The sequence below is a fragment of the Harpia harpyja genome, chromosome 3 (assembly GCF_026419915.1).
Source record: "Harpia harpyja isolate bHarHar1 chromosome 3, bHarHar1 primary haplotype, whole genome shotgun sequence".
Lineage (NCBI taxonomy): Eukaryota > Metazoa > Chordata > Aves > Accipitriformes > Accipitridae > Harpia > Harpia harpyja.
Genome location: NC_068942.1, coordinates 10,820,692 through 10,840,247, shown reverse-complemented (window position 1 = coordinate 10,840,247; position 19,556 = coordinate 10,820,692). Strand labels below are relative to the sequence as shown.

Below are 19,556 nucleotides of genomic sequence, written 5' to 3'. Positions count from 1 at the left end.
AGGTATTCCTGACCTAGGTGTCCTATATCCCTGTGTGAAGAAGATTTTTCTGAAAATTCAGACAGAGGAGTACTGGCGATTTGCATCCTTTCAAATACTTGAGGGAGCCAAACCTAGACTTCCTGCATCCTCAGCAAATGCTTAGTAGTTGCTAAAGAACATGGAACAATGTTAACAGCACACCTCCAGTTTGGGAATCCCACCTAGGTAATTTCCTAGTTAAACTAGCCAACAAATCTTGTTTGAAAGATAAAAACCATGTTTTATTTGATAGGGTCTCAAAAAAAAAAAAAAAAAAAAAGCTTACAAAATTAAAAAGAACTCCATTAATTCCAGGCAATACAAGTCTATGATAACCAAACAGGTACTCTGATAACTAAATACAGTAAACAGTTTTCTATCAATAATATTTTTGCATCAAGTTCATTCTACTACCTGCCATTTGTACAGTTCATTTTATCACTGACAAAACTACTTACCCCAACAAGGTGGCATTTTTGCAGGCAGACACTAGCAAATGTGAAACAAATATGAAACAAATGCAAGCCCCTGATTCATTATAAAACCCGAAGGGCATCAGGCTAATTTAAAGGTGTAAGCAGAACACAGCAAACATTATGCAGAAGTTTTACATAGTTATTTTCACGCTAAGTTTCCAGACAATTCAGAGTAACTTTAAATTCTCTAATGTTAATTCAAAAAATGGAAGACCAGTGGCCAATTCCAAGAAAGCTGAGTGCCAGCAAGTCCACCTCTGTGCAACTATCAGTGGTCTAGAAAGAACAGAATCACCACTGTTTCCTTAAAACAGCAGTACTACATTTTTAAAAACTGAAGGTAAAAATAAGACATTTGAACCTGATGGGGTGGAAGAAGAGCAAGCCAAAAGAAGAGTTTAAAAAGGAGCTAGCATAAAGGTCATCTTTTTGGCTTACTGAAGTGAGCAAATAGCAGGTATTGTAAACAGGAGTCTAAAAAAAGCAAGATAGGAAGTGATCAAAAGCTTTGGCAACCACTGCTGTAGCACGACCTTGTAAAAAATGGGATGGTAGGATACATGATGCAAGGAAAGACAGTAAGACTCAAACTGAACAAGGTATGTCGATGAAAAAAATCAAAAGATTAGGTATGAACTAAAGGATTAATTTGTGGATTGGATGACAGTGCTGTTGTTGCGGTTTAACCCCAGCCAGCAACTAAACACCACGCAGCCGCTCACTCACTCCCCCCCACCCAGTGGGATGGGGGAGAAAATCGGGAAAAGAAGCAAAACCCGTGGGTTGAGATAAGAACGGTTTAATAGAACAGAAAAGAAGAAACTAATAATGATAATGATGACACTAATAAAATGACAACAGCAATAATGAAAGGATTGGAATGTACAAATGATGCGCAGTGCAATTGCTCACCACCCGCCGACCGACACCCAGCCAGTCCCTGAGCGGCGAATCCCTGCCCCCACTTCCCCGTTCCTATACTGGATGGGACGTCCCATGGTATGGAATACACCGTTGGCCAGTTTGGGTCAGGTGCCCTGGCTGTGTCCTGTGCCAACTTCTTGTGCCCCTCCAGCTTTCTCGCTGGCTGGGCATGAGAAGCTGAAAAATCCTTGACATTAGTCTAAACACTACTGAGCAACAACTGAAGACATCAGTGTTATCAACATTCTTCGCATACTGAACTCAAAACATAGCACTGTACCAGCTACTAGGAAGACAGTTAACTCTATCCCAGCTAAAACCAGGACAGCTGTCACCAAAGCAGAAATCAAAAGGAACACAGTGATGAAGAAAAATCACATATTTTGTTATGGAAATGACCAAGATTCCTTCCCTTATGATGGCAGCATGTGTCAGCCAGACTGCTTATGGAATGGCTAGGCACCACCCAGGACACCCATCCATCCAGGATTACCCAGATTTGCTCTATAGGCCCTCAACAAGAAGTATCCTTCAACTATATCTCAGGCATCTATTCCATAACAGATTTCACATGATGATTTAAAAATCGTTTTGACTATTCTGTTTTATTTAACCAAAATATTTAAATATTTGCACTAAAAGCAACTGCAAGGATATGAAGGGAAATAAAAGGTCTCACTTGCAGGTAAATAGAATAAACAGGCTACTAACAATTAATTTTAAGACCATACTTTCTCTTACCTTATATTAGTTGTTTCTCAGCCCTCCAAGACTTTGAAGCATGGCTACCATTTTATTTGCAATGACTAAGGGAAATGGTTTGAACCAACATAACAGAAATCCCCATTCCTGTGTACTGTCAACTATGCAGAAACCGCCAGCGTGACTTACCACTCCAAGTGTTTCTCTAAAGAGTTTGTCTATAATTGCATTCAATGTTGCTGAAAGTTAAGGTGCAGTAACCTTGACATTAAAGCACTGCTACTAATGACACTTGAAATACATGGAACCTTTTTATGTGAGAGAAAAGAAGGTAACCTTTTTTATGCAGTGAAGAACGAACACCTGATAAATGAGCAGTCCTGTTAAGAGAATAGGTTGTTCATATGTCTAACTGCACAGGAAAAAGGCATTTAAAAATAAAATGTGAATCACCAGAATACAGTGTACCAGATAGGGTTGGGGTTTCTTTTATATATAAAAATTTATATATTTTTTTTATCATGCTTATATAAAACATACCCTATATTCTGAAATACCAATAAATATCCAACTCACGGGGGGTGGGGGTGGGGAATAATCAAAACATACACTGCTTGCACAACCACAGATACCTCATACTATCAAGGAAACCTGTCCTATTCTGAACAGCTGTAACTACATTTATGTTAGTCAGCAATTAAAAGTATGGTTATCACACCTGCTCTCCTCTCCCCTCCTGAACTTTCAGTGTTCAGAACTGGATAGGGACATTAATACCATATATTAAAATGGTTTATTATAGGAATGTTTTTGCTTTTCACAAAGCAGAAGTATGCAGCAGATGGATATTGCCTGCCATGTACAAGGAACGAGACTAATAGCTAAAGGGAGACGGCAGACTTCTCAGAGACCTTGTCCCTTACACCAGGTGTGTTGACAGAATTGCCAGCAGGGAAAGGATAATAAACCTTTTGGAGCAAGGCAACGACTGCTGCTTCTGGGACCATATCAGCATAGTAACAAGCATTTGGTGCTGTTGATGTCCGCAAAGTTTTATCGTTATTATTAGTATATATTTTATGCAAATCAAGTATCGTGTGATATTGAGAAAATGTGTCTTTTGATGAAAAAAACCTATCTACTATTATACCATTGGCATAATTTCCATCTATTTTTACCTTACTTACAGCAGTTCTATAAGGTATCTCAAAATCTCATGCTTTCATTTTTCAGTCCTTTCATCCCAGAATGATTCAATCTACACAGATTGATATAAGGGATAAAATGACATCAACCAATTCAAGCAACATTAACCCCAAGTGAGTGATGGTGGAGAGACAGCTATACGCTAATAAACCACCTTCAAGAACAAACTTAATTTCTGCAGAATTCCTACCCGAGTCCACAAAATAGGATCATTTATTGATGGCAGCCACTGCTGTAGTTTTGCTAAAATTCAGTTTGCTGACTGGAACAGCACATGAATTTAGCTGAACTTTTTGTACTGGTTTTGTTGCATTGGTATCAGAAGCCAGAATGAAATTTCAGCTCTAAGAGACTGAAGTAAGCTTTCCACAAAACACTGTTTTGGTGAAACATAACAATTATGAGAAGGAAATCAGAAATACTGTACAGTATCTGAAACTTTCTTATGTTTCTTCCCTTTCTGGAAATATTAGATGAATAATTTGTTTGGCTGCATCTTCTCTTTCCACAAAATTTTACACAAATTTGGCCAAGTCTTTGGAAAAATTAAAAACTACAATTGCAAATACTTTAACGGATTTCAAGTGTTGGGCAATCAAGCTCCCAAAATCTCATGTGCACTGAACATGCTCCATAATCACACTGTCAGTGCTGATCAGAAGTTTTCAATTGCTGCAAACCCTAGAAAAAAACATCTTTCCAATTTCTTTGGGTGCCTAAGCACCGTCTCAAACACAACATGGTTAGAAAACCATGTTGTATTCATGTTCTTGAAATCTTTATCACTAATTCTCCAACTCCTTATTCCTCTTTTCAAATCACTGATCACTGTCATCATACATATTTCTAGTAACTTAAACTCAGAATGCAACCATTATCTCCAAATCCGGATTTGCTAGTCTTGCAATCCATCCATACCTAAAACGTTTTATTAACTTAAGTAACAATTTAACTTTCCTCTTAATCTAACAGCCATGGAACAACATAACAAGGACTAATATTCTCCATTTCAATCTACTGAAATACCACCTCATGCCCATTGAAAATGTTTCTGCAAAGATGATTAATTTTTATTAATGAGTCATTTCCATCAGGTTAATTCTTGCTTTTGTTCCTTAGTAATTTCTCTTCCACTACTGCATCAAATAGAAAACCACTTTGCTTGTGACGATGAAGATCTACTATATGAAGATGTCAGCATGCACTTTTATTTCACAGTCAGTGTCTACTTAAAAGGGAATCAGTCAAAAAATTTGTTTCTCCCAATCCAGCTGTCAGCCCCTGTAGAAAATTCAGTTTCTGAAATAAGGAATTTTTTATTTGACATTCTTTTCCAGAATTCAACTTAGAACACTTTCTCCCCACTTTCAAAAAGAAAACAAACCAACACAACAATAACAACAACAACAACAAAACCCCCCACAAAAGGTTCTTAGGCAATCTTCTCTTGCCTCTGTTCTTCCTGTTTTTCATGACAAAGAAAATTTATTACCATGAACAATCCTGGCTACAGCACTACAATAAGTGATAACTTCTCTCTCTTTCCTTGTATTTTCCTTATCTACCTGCTATCTGTATGCACTCACATGCCCACCTTTATATTGGAATATATTACAAATAACCAAGCTTCTCTGTCCAGCAACACAATACCCTGTCTACACCACCCGCAATAATATGCTGCTTTTTTTTTTTTTCAATTACTGTTTGCTTTAGAAGCATCTCAGAGCTGTAAAATTCCACATGAAAACCTACTAAAAGTTAAAGGCCAGATACCAGTGAAGTGATAACAAATATTCATTCACTTAATGTATAATGTGATCAGGGTCCAGATCATGCTGTTATTTCAAGTGGAAGAGAATGGATGTTGTATAGTCTTTATACAGTCTCATGAACTCTAAGCAAAAAAGGATACCTTCTGAACTAGGAGGGCACCATTCATTAGCAGTCAGGCCCACTCTTATTCATACTCAAAACCCCAAAACTGTTACCACTACAGAAACAACATATTCCCCATACATATCCAAATATGCCAAAGATCAGTATATATTTTTATAAACATATACTTGTGGAGTATAATGAAGACCACCTCCTCAACTCCACCCCAGCAGATGAAAAATTTTGTAATATCTTCAGTTACATTATATCAGAGTACTAAGTCATATTAAGGAAATAAATTAATTGCTACAGTACACCTTGTAATACTTAACTTCATATTGCTACAATTTTCCGAGTATTGCAGAAATTTGTATTGAAACAGCGTAATCGCATTGTAAAATTTGTCAAGGGAGAAGTTAATAGGTTGTGCTTGGGAAGAGGACAGCTGGTACTTCAACAGATGGGAAAGCATAGGAGATATTTTGGGACTGCAGGACAAATAAATTACATACAGTTACTTAAGAACTTGCTGTGAAGCAATTGGTCATATTGACATCATCGTTCTGAGGGATAAGCAGTCCCCAGAGCTGTTGTGTGCTTTCATGACAGCACTGGATTGTGCTTAGGTGATGGTTGGAAATTTCTCTTCACAAATACTATTTTATCTTTTTTTAAAAGAAAATGTGGAAGTTCTCAAGCAGAAATTTGTTGCAAGGGAAAGATTTTACAGCAACCAGCAAAGGACAGCTCTGGCGAAGTGCTCTGGTGCGTGGAGACGCCATGCGCCAGGAAGACTGTGCTAGGTCTTGTTACCCACAGGTCATCTGGCCTTTGTTTGAAAAGGTCCCACGTGGGTGAAGGCAGGACTTTGTTGCTCCCACAGCTGCTCCTGACCCACTGCAGAATTTCATCAGTGCTGCTCTGGTTTTGTATGCTATGCTGCACATCGTGGCAGTCCAGTACTCACTCCACAAGCAGTGGGAGGAGGAAGGTCCAGGAAAAGGGTGGGCTGGACAGACAGACAAGACAGCAGGCAGCGTTATGGTTTCTCCAAGGTAAGCCATCCCTACTGTGCTTTCTAGATACCGAAAAACTACTTCCTTTTTAAAAAACAAAACAAAACCCCTTTGTAATATACATATCGAGTATACCTTGCTCAGCTGTCTAGTGCTAAACAGATTTATTTTGAACAAGATTTGCCATATCTCTGCACAGTCTTTGATTAGCTTTAGTGCACTGTCTTTTGATTTATTCTACAGCATAAGGAGAGGACCTTTTCTTATTCAACACATAATTGCTGTATTTGCACATGCTGTGTATGCCAAAAACAATAAAAAGTTGATGAAGAAAAGTACTGGTTGTAATGAATTAGTAATATTGTTAGATTTGTATTTGGAGTTGATTTTTATTGTTGTGTGTAGAAGATGATCAATAGGAATATGTAATCAAGTTGTATGTGCTTTTCATCTCCTGAGACTCGTCTTGTAAATGAGATGAATAATCTCACAGGATTTATCCTGGAGAGCAAAAACTAAATAGAATAATTTAGAATAATCGCTTAGATTTCTTCTCACTAAAAGCTAAGGGAAAACTACAAAGGATCGGGGAAAAAAACTATACATTTCTTAAAGATTATAAAAGACACCACTACTCATATTTTGACATACTTTTCCCATTATCTTTCAAACAAATAATTTTGTCAAGAGCATTGTACTTCTTAATGTACTTAGATATTGACTATTTTAGGACCATGCATTTTCTCTACCAGTTAATTAGCTAGGCTTCCAAAGTACATGCAAGTTGGGATACTGCACCTTCACTGAAAGCCAGCCTTCCAGAAGATAGGAATAAGTACAGTTAGTCCCAAAGGAAATAATTTTTATGATAAAGAGTCCTAATGTGTCCCAGTAAAGGTGAGGATTGATTGTTATGGCCTATTGTTACTATAATTAGAAGTCAAACACCAATTAGCAGTTCCATTAATAAGATTAATCTCTGCAATATCTGCAGCTGAGACCCAAGGCTTGTATGCAATAAGGCAGTGTGAATTTAAAGTGCAACAGATATTCTGCACTAAAATTCCCAGTTTGAATACTTAAACCAGACAAAAGAAAAAAGCTCTGCCTTCTTTGAGTTTTGAGTTCCTACATACACTATTGGTCTTACTAAATTTTTCTCATTACTTGCTTTTTATTTTGTTTAAACATGTTCTATCACGATTTACATCATTGATGGGGATAAGTGTAATGCAGCATGAAGTCTTCCAAACTGTGGTTCAGAGCCACTCCCTCTGCATTGCACCAGGTCAGAGTAAATCTAGTTTATTTTCCTTTACTAGTAAACTCAGACAAATGGTAATGGAAAAAAAACAAACAACCAAACCCAAAACCAAAAAAACTTCTCACAAATATGGAAGTACTCTTCAGATGACAGGAGTCCATGATAAAGTCAGGCATCACTTACTTACTTCAAAATATGAAGGTAAGAAACAGACAAATCCAATCTCCCAAGTTAATATGCTATACAGTTCAGAGTACAGAAACTGAAAGAAGGGTGAGGTCTGAAGATGAGGTGAAAAGTCACACAACTCATGCTCTTTGTATGTTTATGGGTACCCAAATCATAATTTGTATGGTCACTCTTTGATTTTATTTCATCTGAGTTTTGTCTTTTACAATAACTCTCAAACAGAATTTGTCCACAGAAAAACCTACCATGCAAGGTAGAAAGAAGGCTTTTATAAAATTTAGTAGCAAACAGGTCAAGGCAATCTCTAAGTCTCACTTACACTATAACAATACAATTAATCTCACCTTCACCAAAATTTACTCATGTTTGCCATGGCTTATTAACCAAGAGGCTTTGTAACGGATTTGCGTTTTCATTTCTTCCTTTTAAAGGGAGACTATCTGATTTCTTTGCGTAGAACTATTAATTAATCAAATATAGATTATATATTTATATTTCAGTTGGAAAGCATTTAAACAATTATTAAAAATTAAACGTCTTTAAGCTTGTCTACAGTAGAAAGAATTTGCTGGCAAAACTTTACTGGTGAGCTGAGCATGTGAAGATACAGCTTACAGAATAAAAGACCTCCTTTGCCAGAGTAACATTTACCTGTTCCTAAACCAGAAGGTAGCACTTTACTATTGTCGTCGTCTACTCCAATTGGAGATGTGACGGTCTTCCGAGTCAAGAACAGCATTATCATCTCTCAGCTGTTTGGTTGCATTCACGACAGAGCAGAGGCTACTTGCCAATAATTGCAGCTCTCAGGGAATGCAGACCCCAAGGTGCACATCCTCATGGAGTATTTATTCTGTTTATCACTCAAAGCGGAACACCTTTTACATTTTCTCAATTTCCAGAGAAGGTGTGCTCACACCTCATACACTATTATGCTAATACACAAAGCAGAGTATTGCCATTTCAGATCCCTCTCAACCATAAAATCCCAGTTCAACAGCAGTCCAAGACACATATAGAAGTCAACAAACTAACATCCGTTTGTGTAAATTTGTGCAGACTGCAAGTCTCAAAAGCATACTATAACCAGTATATAACCTCTACACTTTTGACTATGCTTTACAGACTGAAGTTGTCCAAGGATCATCATTCACATAGCTTCAGTTCCCTGGAGGCAGCCTGATTGCCTTTCATGCATACAGCAATTAAAGACTGCTCTAACAAGCACAGCATCACCTCTGTTATGCCTGCATTGGCATGGGTTTTGGAGAAAGAAGAGATAGAGCTGCAGATGGTGAGCTGTCACCTATGAGAAATGCAAGAGATTCCTAGTGTTCCCGCTAATACACAGCAACTTTTGGTGGCATATCCCTAAGACAGACAAAACCTTTACACTTGTGTTCTCATAGTAGGCCTTGACATAGCCCACATTACTAATTCTGAAAATCTTGGGATGGAAAGTTCTTGGATATTTCAGCTCTCAAATGACCTTAAGGACACCTAACAGGCTAGATTATGCCAACACCACTGTGGCCTCTTGTGAGCTACATATTCATGAATGCACACCAACTACAGCATTAAACGCAGAGCATGAGGCTACAGGCAGGGGGTAGAAAGTTCACTCATCTGTTTAAAACACATTTTGATTATCATCTTGTGAAAAAGACTATGTTCTTGAAAGACCTAACCTTCATAAAGCAAGCTAGATGAGCCTAACCTCATTACTGACCCTGAGCAGGAAATTGGTCTACAGACCTCCTGAGATCCCTTCCAACTTGAATTATCCTGTGAACCTAGATGTACTATCAGCAGCATCTGGTTTACCCTGAAAGGAGGGTAATGGAAGGTTGAACTTTCTCTGAAGATGGTGTAAAGCTCTTTGGAACCCAGGGGAAGGAAATAAAGGGAAAGCTTTGTTTTCATATCTAGCAAAGAAAAGCTAGGAGTAAGCTAGATGGAACTGCAACTGCAAAGGGACAGAACAGTATGTCCTCTGTCCTTAGGAATGATGCCTACCCCCTCCTGACTTCTTTGCAACCAAAGAAACTTCCAGAGGAAAAGCAACCAATGGATGAATAAGCCCTCTGGTTAAGATCTGGTATTTCTTGGAGACCCTGAAGTTGCAAATCAATGTTCCTTTAGAGAAGGTGAGAACAAGATGACTTTGGCATAGCCACAATGACAAAGAGCATGTGAAATCAGATTGCGTGACCTGTGTGTGTATGAGCGTCTCCAAAAAAGGGTACCCAGGCCACTTAAGTAAGAATTACTACTGGAACCCGACAAGCAAAAGACCCATCACCATAACAAGGAGTTGGCATCTGATGCTAACTTCCTCTTAAATTGGGCTTTTGTTGGAAGCAGCATCAATGTTGGTTCCAAAATCATTACTAAAACACTCAGTAAAAGGAGTATATGTTCATGATCACTGTCACTATAGTATTACCATCACTTTTCCAAGCAGCAGGAAGAATTCTGATTCAGAGACAAGTTTATCCAGCGAATACCTTCTTCTTGTAAGAAAGCATGTTCACCTTGCAAGCAATTAATTCCTGGAGTTTTAAAGGCCAGCTGCATGATTCCGAAGGAGAAGAGGCAGGGACAGAGCCCAGTATTTATAGTACCAATCCAGCAATCTGCTGGATTTACCAGGTGTTAGTACAGATTTGAAACAGTACTTTCTATATTCCACTCTACACACACACAGACACACACTTGCTGAGTTTGGTAGAATAAAAAAGTCTTTGCTTGTCAATGACCATTGGATTCACCAGTATGAATGCACAGGCAGATTTGACTGAAAAAAGGATTTTAAATTTTTTTTTTTTTTAAACCTCTAACAAGCATCCAAGGAAATCTGCAGAGCTGACTCAATGGATGTCAGTACTAGAGGGTATTTTAGAAACTGGCACTAATGACAAAAAAAAAAAAAAAAAAGCAGCAAAACATGAGAGAGAGAAGAAAATAATTTATATTAGAGCCAAGGATACCAAGGCCTGAAGAGATGACATAAGTTTATTTTCTGGTGTCACTTGCATTTTAAACTGCAATCTAGAGGCTATGTCAAGAATTCATTACTCACTATAAAGCCAAGGAGATTCCTCAGTCCCCAACCAGTAGTGTCTGACAGTGCCAGACTTGAACAGAAAAAGATAGCCCTTTGGGTATTTAGTGAGAGGACCAAAGCCAGTCTTGGTATCTTCAACTGTAAGAATCTAGCTCCAACTATGAAGCATAAAGCTGTAAGTGTTCAGAAACCACATGATCCTGGACCTTCAATTAAAAACCTCACTTCCAGCAGCAAAGTAAAAGAACAGTAAGCTGCATACTTGGCTATCCAAGTGAGTTTTGCTCTGAAAGAAGGCCACAGAAAGGAGTGTCAGACTCTAGTATAATCGACAGTTATGGAATGTGTCTCAAAGCTCTTATGAAGCTCTAGGCTCCTGTGTCACATCTAAGGTGTTCTCTGATACTATTAGCATGATAAATTATCATTACCTAGATTCTGCCTAAACCCAATGTGAGTTTTGCATTCTCTTCAGCACAGGAGTAGGAATGAGTTTCCAGACAATATGGGATGCACGCTTTGCTTGAGTACAGGCAATGACATCAACCCTTACATAATACTGCTTGCATACTCTGTAGTGAGCACTGCACTTCATCATTACATTTGCAATGCTTCTGTAGCCAAGGAAATAGTTTCCTAAAGGCTAAGAGACCAGCAGAAAGTTTCAACTTTAGGAAATCTGTCCAGCAGCTGAAATAGAGCTGTTTATCATGCTGCTACTTCTCCTCTTCATCCTCTTTTGGGATCACTGGTGCTGAGCTGGAAGTAAAGCCAGGTTCCTTTCCCTGCCAATAGGAATAAAGTCAGGTTGCTGGCAACATGATAGGGAGGTGGCTGTACGAAGTAAAGCATGCCAAGCAGGCTTTTATAACACTTCCCCCCTTATCTTCAGCACGGCTCATAAGGCAACCAGCAGTTACTGTGATATCCTTGCATACAATGACCCCCCATACCCCCAGCTTAATGCGGGCAGATCACGTCTCCTGCAAATTATGAAGTGCTAAAGCTGGAGGCAATGCTGGCCAGAGGTAGCACCATATAACTACACTAGCGCTGTTCCTGTAACTACCTAAATTGTAATCTTCATTATTCTGGAAAAGATTGCTCTCTGGTAGCAGGCATCAGTTTTGTTCCATTGTGTACCAGTAAAAAAACAGATGCCAGCTAAGCAGCTAGTTAATCTATTTTTATACACTTAGGTCAATTGTCCCGTGAATTGACATATCTAGAGAACAGGAGAATAGGATAAAAAATTTTTTTTTTCCTAGTCCAAATTCAGCTCTCAGTATATTTCTGTTTTAATTACAGTTATTGTATTGCTTGCTTATATTGTGATTCAAGAATATGAAATAGGGAGAAGAGGTTATGCAGAACATGCCAGATTCCAGGATGAAAAAGTCTACCATGGTTTTTTGTGGTTTTCTAAGTTAAATAATTATTGCACTGTTACATCTTCCTGCTCACAGATTTTACATTTAATGTAGTACCAGATATAGCGGACTGATGTAACCTGGCTATCCACTGTGGGACTGAATATTTAAAGAGAGCACAACAGCTGGTTCCAACACAAACAGTGGGAAAAGAAAGACTGGGCTGGTGCAATTGCTGACAAGTACTGGAACAACTTAGCTCATGCTCGGATTTCAGGAACGCAATTAATTAATCACTACTAAGTACCCTAAAATCAAGTGAGCCATATCCCAGCTAATAGTCCACAATATAACGTTCACAGCACGTAAGTATCAGGCAATGAAGATGCTCATTACAGTGCCAGAAATAATATTTCCAGCAAAATATTATATATAAAGATGAAGTAATTATATGGCATGGCAACAAAAAGAGCTGTATAGTTTACAGCTGAGCTGAAAATCTGTAAGAATCTATTTCCAAAGCTGGAGACATATATGAACAATAAAGGATTAAGGGTATTTCTTCACTTCATGTCACTGAAGGATATACTTTGCCCTTGATATGTATGTCTAATATACACACCATATATAATTACACTGTAACCAAGATAGCAGGCAAAAATGTACTAATGGAAAACTATTTCCTTTTGTTCTTATTCAGGAGAAAGCAGTTTGTAAAACACTATTTATAATACATAAAACAATCACAAAAGCCCTTTAAGATCACAATTTTACAAGTTGCCTGTTCTCTTAGCTTTATACAATGGAGAAATCAAAATCAGAAATTAGACTCACATCTAAGAGTGTATTTGGAAAAGTACCTTAAAGAAAGAAAGGAGGTCCAAAGTCAAAGGCAAAGACCACAGTGACTTCAGTAGAGGGCAAGAACTGGCCACTATGGCACAAAATGAAACAACATTACGGCATTCTCCTAGCGTGCATCAGTTTGCTCATATTTACACCATGCTACAGGCTTAAAGTGTCATTGAAAATCCATTTAAATTAACAACTCCATAGCTATCACTTTTGCAGACAGTAATGAACCTTAAGTGAACCTGTGTGGGTGTATTCAAAACTGCTTCATTTTTTGAGTACCTTTGTAACTCTGAACTAGATATTATAATGGCTATTGACTTGCTCAAACTTAGATTATTAGGCTAGATTTTCAGCTGGTTGAACTGGCATAGTTCCAATGATGTCCATTTACACCAAATGGCTCATTATTAATTCAAGGTCTTATTTGTTCCTTAATGAATACACTTCCACTAGTCACCTTCCCAACGGCAGCTTTAAACGCTCAAACGTTACCTCCATGGTCAGAATCATCATACTCAAGAACTTAGTTATCAAAAAATAATGCTTTTTCTCTCCTTTTATGAGGCATACTTAAGGTAAGCTTTTTTAATCATTTACAAAACAAACTAAAATACCTCCTGTGCCATAATTAACTAACTAGAATTATGCTTTCATACAGCATCATTTGCATATAAATATAAAAATTGTACAACCCTAAGGGGACATTAAGGACAAAACAAAACAAGAATGGAATTAAACAGCTAAATGGACAAAACAGTACTCCATAACAAGCCTCTTTTAAAGCATTGTCTTTTTTCTTACTTATTGTTATTTCTGTCTGTACCCATTCATACATATTTTTCTTCTCTGTTATTTTAAGATACTACATGTATTTTAACTTTATTTGTTTGGTCTTTTCAATTTTACAATTCTGTCTCTGCACTTCTAAACCAAATCAGGCTATAAACATGTCAGTAAGTTTGTGCATCTCCATTTAATACATCACAGTGGTCAGAAAGACAATTAATGGAAAATATGAGTCTGTTCCCTCAACCAAGCAACACTCACAGCTTTTCAAAAGGATTTCAAAAATTCAAATTTTACAATTTTTCAACCAGATCTCACTTATTATTTCAGTGGAACAGTCAATTATCAAATATACAAAGGAGAGCGACCACTATTTTTGATTACTGTTGTTACTAGTATTAAGTAATTTACTTGAAATACTTAAAAAAATATTTAGGAACTTGAAGCTGAATTATCTCAGTGAGAGCCTGAGGAACCTTAATGGTAGGCTCAGTAACTCCGCTGTGACACATGGAAAGTAAAAACTTTATTCTATACTGCTGTTTCATGGGAAAATATCCTTCAAAGGGGCTAGAGCAAAACTTAACTGTTCAGTAAAACCAATTGGTATTCCACAAGACTGGCAATCTGACTCTGAAATTCCTAGTAAGTAGGTGTACCCGAGTAACACCCAAGAAACTCAAAATGAAAATGTTCTATTAAAAAAATATTTTCTAGCATCTTTACTTTTTTGATTCCAAGTACCTCTTAACATAAACTTTCAAATAATTATCTTGATTCAAATGTTTTTAATTTTGTTGTGCCCAAGAGCCACAATTAAGATATAGGCATGGATATTATAAGAGCTATACAAAGAGCACGAAATGGTTTTCACCTTGGAAAGCTTACAATAATCCTGAGGAACAAAGTTTTGCGATTAGGTAAGTACCAATTTTCCTTGAGAGTTGAGCAGGCCACTTAAGATGCTTTGATACCACCATGAAGTTGCCCATCAAATATACCTGGGTGTATCTTGCTAAAGAAAGTTACTACATACCTGGAATAAATTCCACTGACCATGTTGTGCTGGAAAGAGAGTTCTGCCGTGCTGGGTCCAGCAGCTTTGGAAACAAGCAATATGACCAAACCTCGCATCTGTAAATTATTTCGGCTATCGTACACAAAACCCCTGCAAAAAGGAAAGAAAAAAAAAGCATGTTTTCACAATCCATTTTCACTGGTCCTATCAAAGTGGAAAGAAAGGCTCAGACGTCAGGCTGCTATAATTTCATCAAGTCTTTAATATTCACGTTTGCATGGAAATAAGCTGCAATTATTAATCGTGATCTTTTGTCATCCTTTACCTGACACTTACAATGAAATACTACTATTGCAGAGAAAAGCAAGTATTCAGGATTAAATCTTGTTTATTTCCAAGGAGCAGCATATGTCCTGCATTTCATGTCAAGCCATGAAAGGAGTATTTCAGAATAATTCAATGTGATCCACTGTAACAGGAACGTAAGAGCTTTCAGTTTGTTGTCTGAAGTACAAAAAAAACCAAAAGAAGCCTCATACTTCAAGAGAAGAAAGGGAAAGAAGGAAAGGTACAACCAAAATCTATAACCTGCTGAAAGAAAACTGTTTACATCAGAGTGGTTATGACCAGATTGCGCAATACATATAACATGTCTAAGTATATTAGGAATAGACTTTGCAGAAACTGATGAAAGACGTAAAGTAAAAGTTAGAGATAAATGAAGTACAGACGGGTTGTTTTAAACAAAATAACTGTTTCAAATGCTGCACCTTTAAATTTGGGGTCAGAAGGAAACTGCCCCCCAAAATGTACCTGTTGAAAACAATTCTAAATGACCACTTAGATACACCATCTCAGAAATTAACTTGCTTTAAAGCAAGCTTAGCTTTCTTTTTTGACTGCAATGTCTCCAGTTGTATTCTTCCTGTCCTGGTCAAGCTGCTTTCTACTTCCTATGTTCATCAGTAAGGCTAAATGGCTAGAAGAAAGGATAATACATTCCAGATGCTATTAAATTTGTAAACTAATTTCCAATAAATAAGGGCCCATATCTCCATTATCATCTAAACATTTGTTAAACAAATCATATAAAGAACTACATCACAGATTACTAAGCACTTCAACTCATTTTATTCCAGAGTATAATTTTAGCCCTAATCACCGAAGGAAATCAAAACAGAACAGTCTTTAAAACATCTGAATGAAAATCTAAGATGTTGATCTTGGAAATACGTTTGAATTAAGAAAACAGTGGATGCAACCTAAACTTTCATCTGGATTTTTTTAATGACATTTACACCACGTCACAATGCAAGAATATCTTAAGTATACTAATTTCATGTACACAGACACATAAACATTAAAAAAAAAAAAAATCATCACTTAAATAGCACCCTTATGTGTGAAAGTTCCTGCGCTACTGCAAATGTTGACTTTTCTCTTGAGTCTTTACATCCTGTTCTACAGTGATGGGGGAATGGCCCAAACTCCATGCTCTAGTAGGAGAATGAGTGGGTCCACCCAGGTAGCTGGTGCTAGACAGCTACTGCGCTTGGTCTCCACACCCGCACTGATTCCAGGCTAATAATTCCCCTCCAGAGAAGCCCTGAGCTCACACTCAGCGCAGCTACATCCTACAAATGCCACTATCAATTAAAATAAGAGGAGGCCAGTATGGCTTTCTACCACAACCCACAATATTTTTAGCTCTGGTGGTGTCTAACGAGCCAAACGAGGCCATGGCTTTTTGTTCTGTGCCTTTCTAATCTGCCCACATCCCCTTTGCTTCACCTGCAGACTAACAGGCTGGCCCACCCAGGACAAGTTAAGGATGAGGTGTACCCCACACACTCAGCAACATGGGCAGCTGTGGTGTTAGAGAAGGTATCATCTTCTACCAAATTTCCAAAAGAGAGTGCAAGTGTGTATGGCTTCAGACAGTTACAGAGTTTGGTTCAACTAAGTTGAGGTTTTAACAACCAAGTGGATACCAAACGTTTACAGTCAAAGCCGAAATTCAGCCAAAAGCAAGTACTAGCCACCGATCTTAATCTGCAGTAATGCAATTAAATGTTAGTCTCTCTTAACAGAGCAGTAAAATGCAAATAGCAATTAACACATCACCTTGCTAGCTATCTTAAAATAAACCAATTTAAATATTTCTAAAAATTAGGAGAACATGGGTAATCAATATTTTAGTGGAAGACATTCAGCACAGATTTTACTATTTACCACACAAGATTCAAACATAACTTCCTGAGGAGAAACAATGTCACAGAGCCACCAGCTCCCACTTCTTCCATCCTCAAAGATCCTTTAAAAAAACCAACCAAAACAAACCCTGACTAAAACAGCATAAGAACCACTGAAAGGAAGATATATAGTATCTTCCAGACCAGACAATGATTTCTTTTGTAGACCACTCCTGCAGTACTTCCCAACCACTCAAATCCAGGAAAGCTTGCACAGCTCAGAACTCTCCCTGAGAGCACACTCTGTGGTCCTGCAATGTGCACCTTCATTTTGTTTACTAGGTACATGTAGTGAGGGATTTTAAGGAGGGACAGCTGCTTGCCCTCAGCATTCTGTGAATTTATAACTTGCGTACCTTTATTCTCACCAAGCACACAAACAAATGTTTTTTCTTACCATGTTCCAATACGTAGTTAACAAAGCGCAGCCAAGAGTTAAACACTTAAAATTCTGTAGATTTCCAAAGTCAGAGCCACAACGAACATTAAACTACCCAGGAAAAAACAGAAAATACATATAATGAATAATATATAGTGTGTATACATCCTGTACACAGCATTCATAATTGTTTGTGGTGGTGTAAGTACTTCTCTGGCTTGAACGTCAGTTGACCACATTACTCACTACCACACAAGTTACACAGATGATGCAACTAAATACAAATATATTTCCCTCAACGCTATTTACAACTTATTTTTGAAGAAAAGAGTTTTTAGGAAAAAATTGCTTTTTTCCACATATGTATGCTGGTAAAATCAGAGTGCCTTACTAAATGCAGGATCCCATGAGAAATGAGTAACACTTTTTTTTGTTTTTAAAAACAAAATACAGCAAATTATAGTGATACTTTTAACAATCAGAACACTTTGGTTTTTCACGCCTAGCGCTCTACAGCTTGCCAAGAGATAGGATATTACAGAAATAGAGAAGAAAGGTGTTCAACACAGGATTATAAAGCACTGGCCTTTAAAAGCCACTGCCTAGATAGACACCACTAGAAGTAAAACACTACAGTACTTTTACCTGATTCAGACTAAGTGAGGAACAGAAGAAAATAATTACCTATGCTGAAAATACTTGAACAATTTCATAGCAATAACAGAAACAAGTGTTCAGAGCTGTTCAGGGGGCTTGCAACACCACTAGCAATGAATGCCTTGCATTTTTAGCAGAAAACTATTAATGAGAAGTGCAGATGGGAGGGGGGGGGGGGGAAGAACAGGACATAAAAATCAAATAGTGTAACAATGAGGAGCAACGTGTCTGTCATTTCTACACCTAATCATATAGCCTATATGTTACATATGGTTTGGATGTAATCTTAGACAGGATTTTCTATGAATTTCCAAATCAGTAGTCAAAAGTCTAATTCCATTCAAAACATGACTGAAGTTGTGTTACTGCCATGTTAACATATTCACACTAAAGCAAACCACATTAGACTTGAAACAAATAAAGCCTACGGTGATCATCCTTTGGACACTAGAAACTACTGCAGCTACTTGACATGGCTTCAGGGGTCACATTCACATTTTGAATTAAGCTCCCAAGAGATATTCTGCACAAGTAACAGCTATACAAAAGTCTTCCAGATGGTGCAATTAGTCTTGATGGGTATGTGGCAGGAGACAGGTGCCTCTAGGGAAAAAAGTGAACTAAAAGCAACCCAAGTGGAATTGTGCACACAAAAAAAGATGCATCAAGCTGCGACTCTTTTGGAAAACCTCTGCTGAACACCACACATACATGCATAAGGTACCCCAAAAAGAAACATTAGCACAATTTTGATTGCTCTAAGTTACAGGCTGGTTATCTTCCAAATTACATACTTCATCCTCAGGGAACCGCATACCAAAAAAGGTAGGTAAGTCAAATGCTTCTACAATTCAGTTTTGCAAAACATTAAGAATTTGGGGGGAAAAAAAGAAGAGTGGGGAAAAAAAACCACCCCCAAAAAAGAAAAATCAAAAAGCATTTACTCTAGATATTATCCATGTGACAGAATAACCCATTTGAAAACTGGCAGATTCACAGTTTTAAACACAGAACAATGTTCAGAAAAAATTCATGTTACAGCACAGGGGAGAAGTGCCTAGCTCTGACACATGCGCAGTATGACACTGTACAGGCACAAGAGACTCACACCACCCACTCAAGCAATGACACTGGCTAATAGCTAATGTGCTGCAAATTACACCTCCTACTACCAGAGTCCGTCTGCTGCACAGAATAAATCAAGCAAACATGAGCATTTCACTTAATGCTTTCTGTATTTCTCCACATGTGCAGCCATTTCAGTAGACTTTGCAGTTAAAATATTAACCTCCAGTAATTGTCAGGTTTAACTCCATCAGTAATTTACATTACAAAAAAAAAAAAAGACTATTTATTGCAAGCACCATTCGTATTTTTTATGGTATCTTGTTTAAATACTGCAAAGATTTTAAATTATTTGCACGAGACAAAACCAGCTAATATTCTTATCACTTTTTTCATTAAATTAAACTCTTTAAATTAAACAATAGAAAGGAAAT

The 19,556-nt window shown here is 37.6% G+C and overlaps 1 protein-coding gene across 5 annotated transcripts in view; it reads right to left on the bottom strand.

Annotated features, from left to right (window-relative positions):
* Positions 1-19,556, bottom strand: part of PDSS2 (decaprenyl diphosphate synthase subunit 2) — a 123,372-nt gene that overhangs the window by 60,468 nt on the left and 43,348 nt on the right. For 4 of the 5 annotated variants that reach the window (XM_052781384.1, XM_052781385.1, XM_052781388.1 and 1 more), the window contains exon 2: positions 14,788-14,919. The exons of the other annotated variant lie outside the window; for it this stretch is intronic. In XM_052781384.1, the coding sequence (XP_052637344.1) occupies positions 14,788-14,919 (132 nt within the window). The remainder of the gene's footprint in view (positions 1-14,787; positions 14,920-19,556) is intronic. 5 annotated transcript variants of the gene reach the window in all.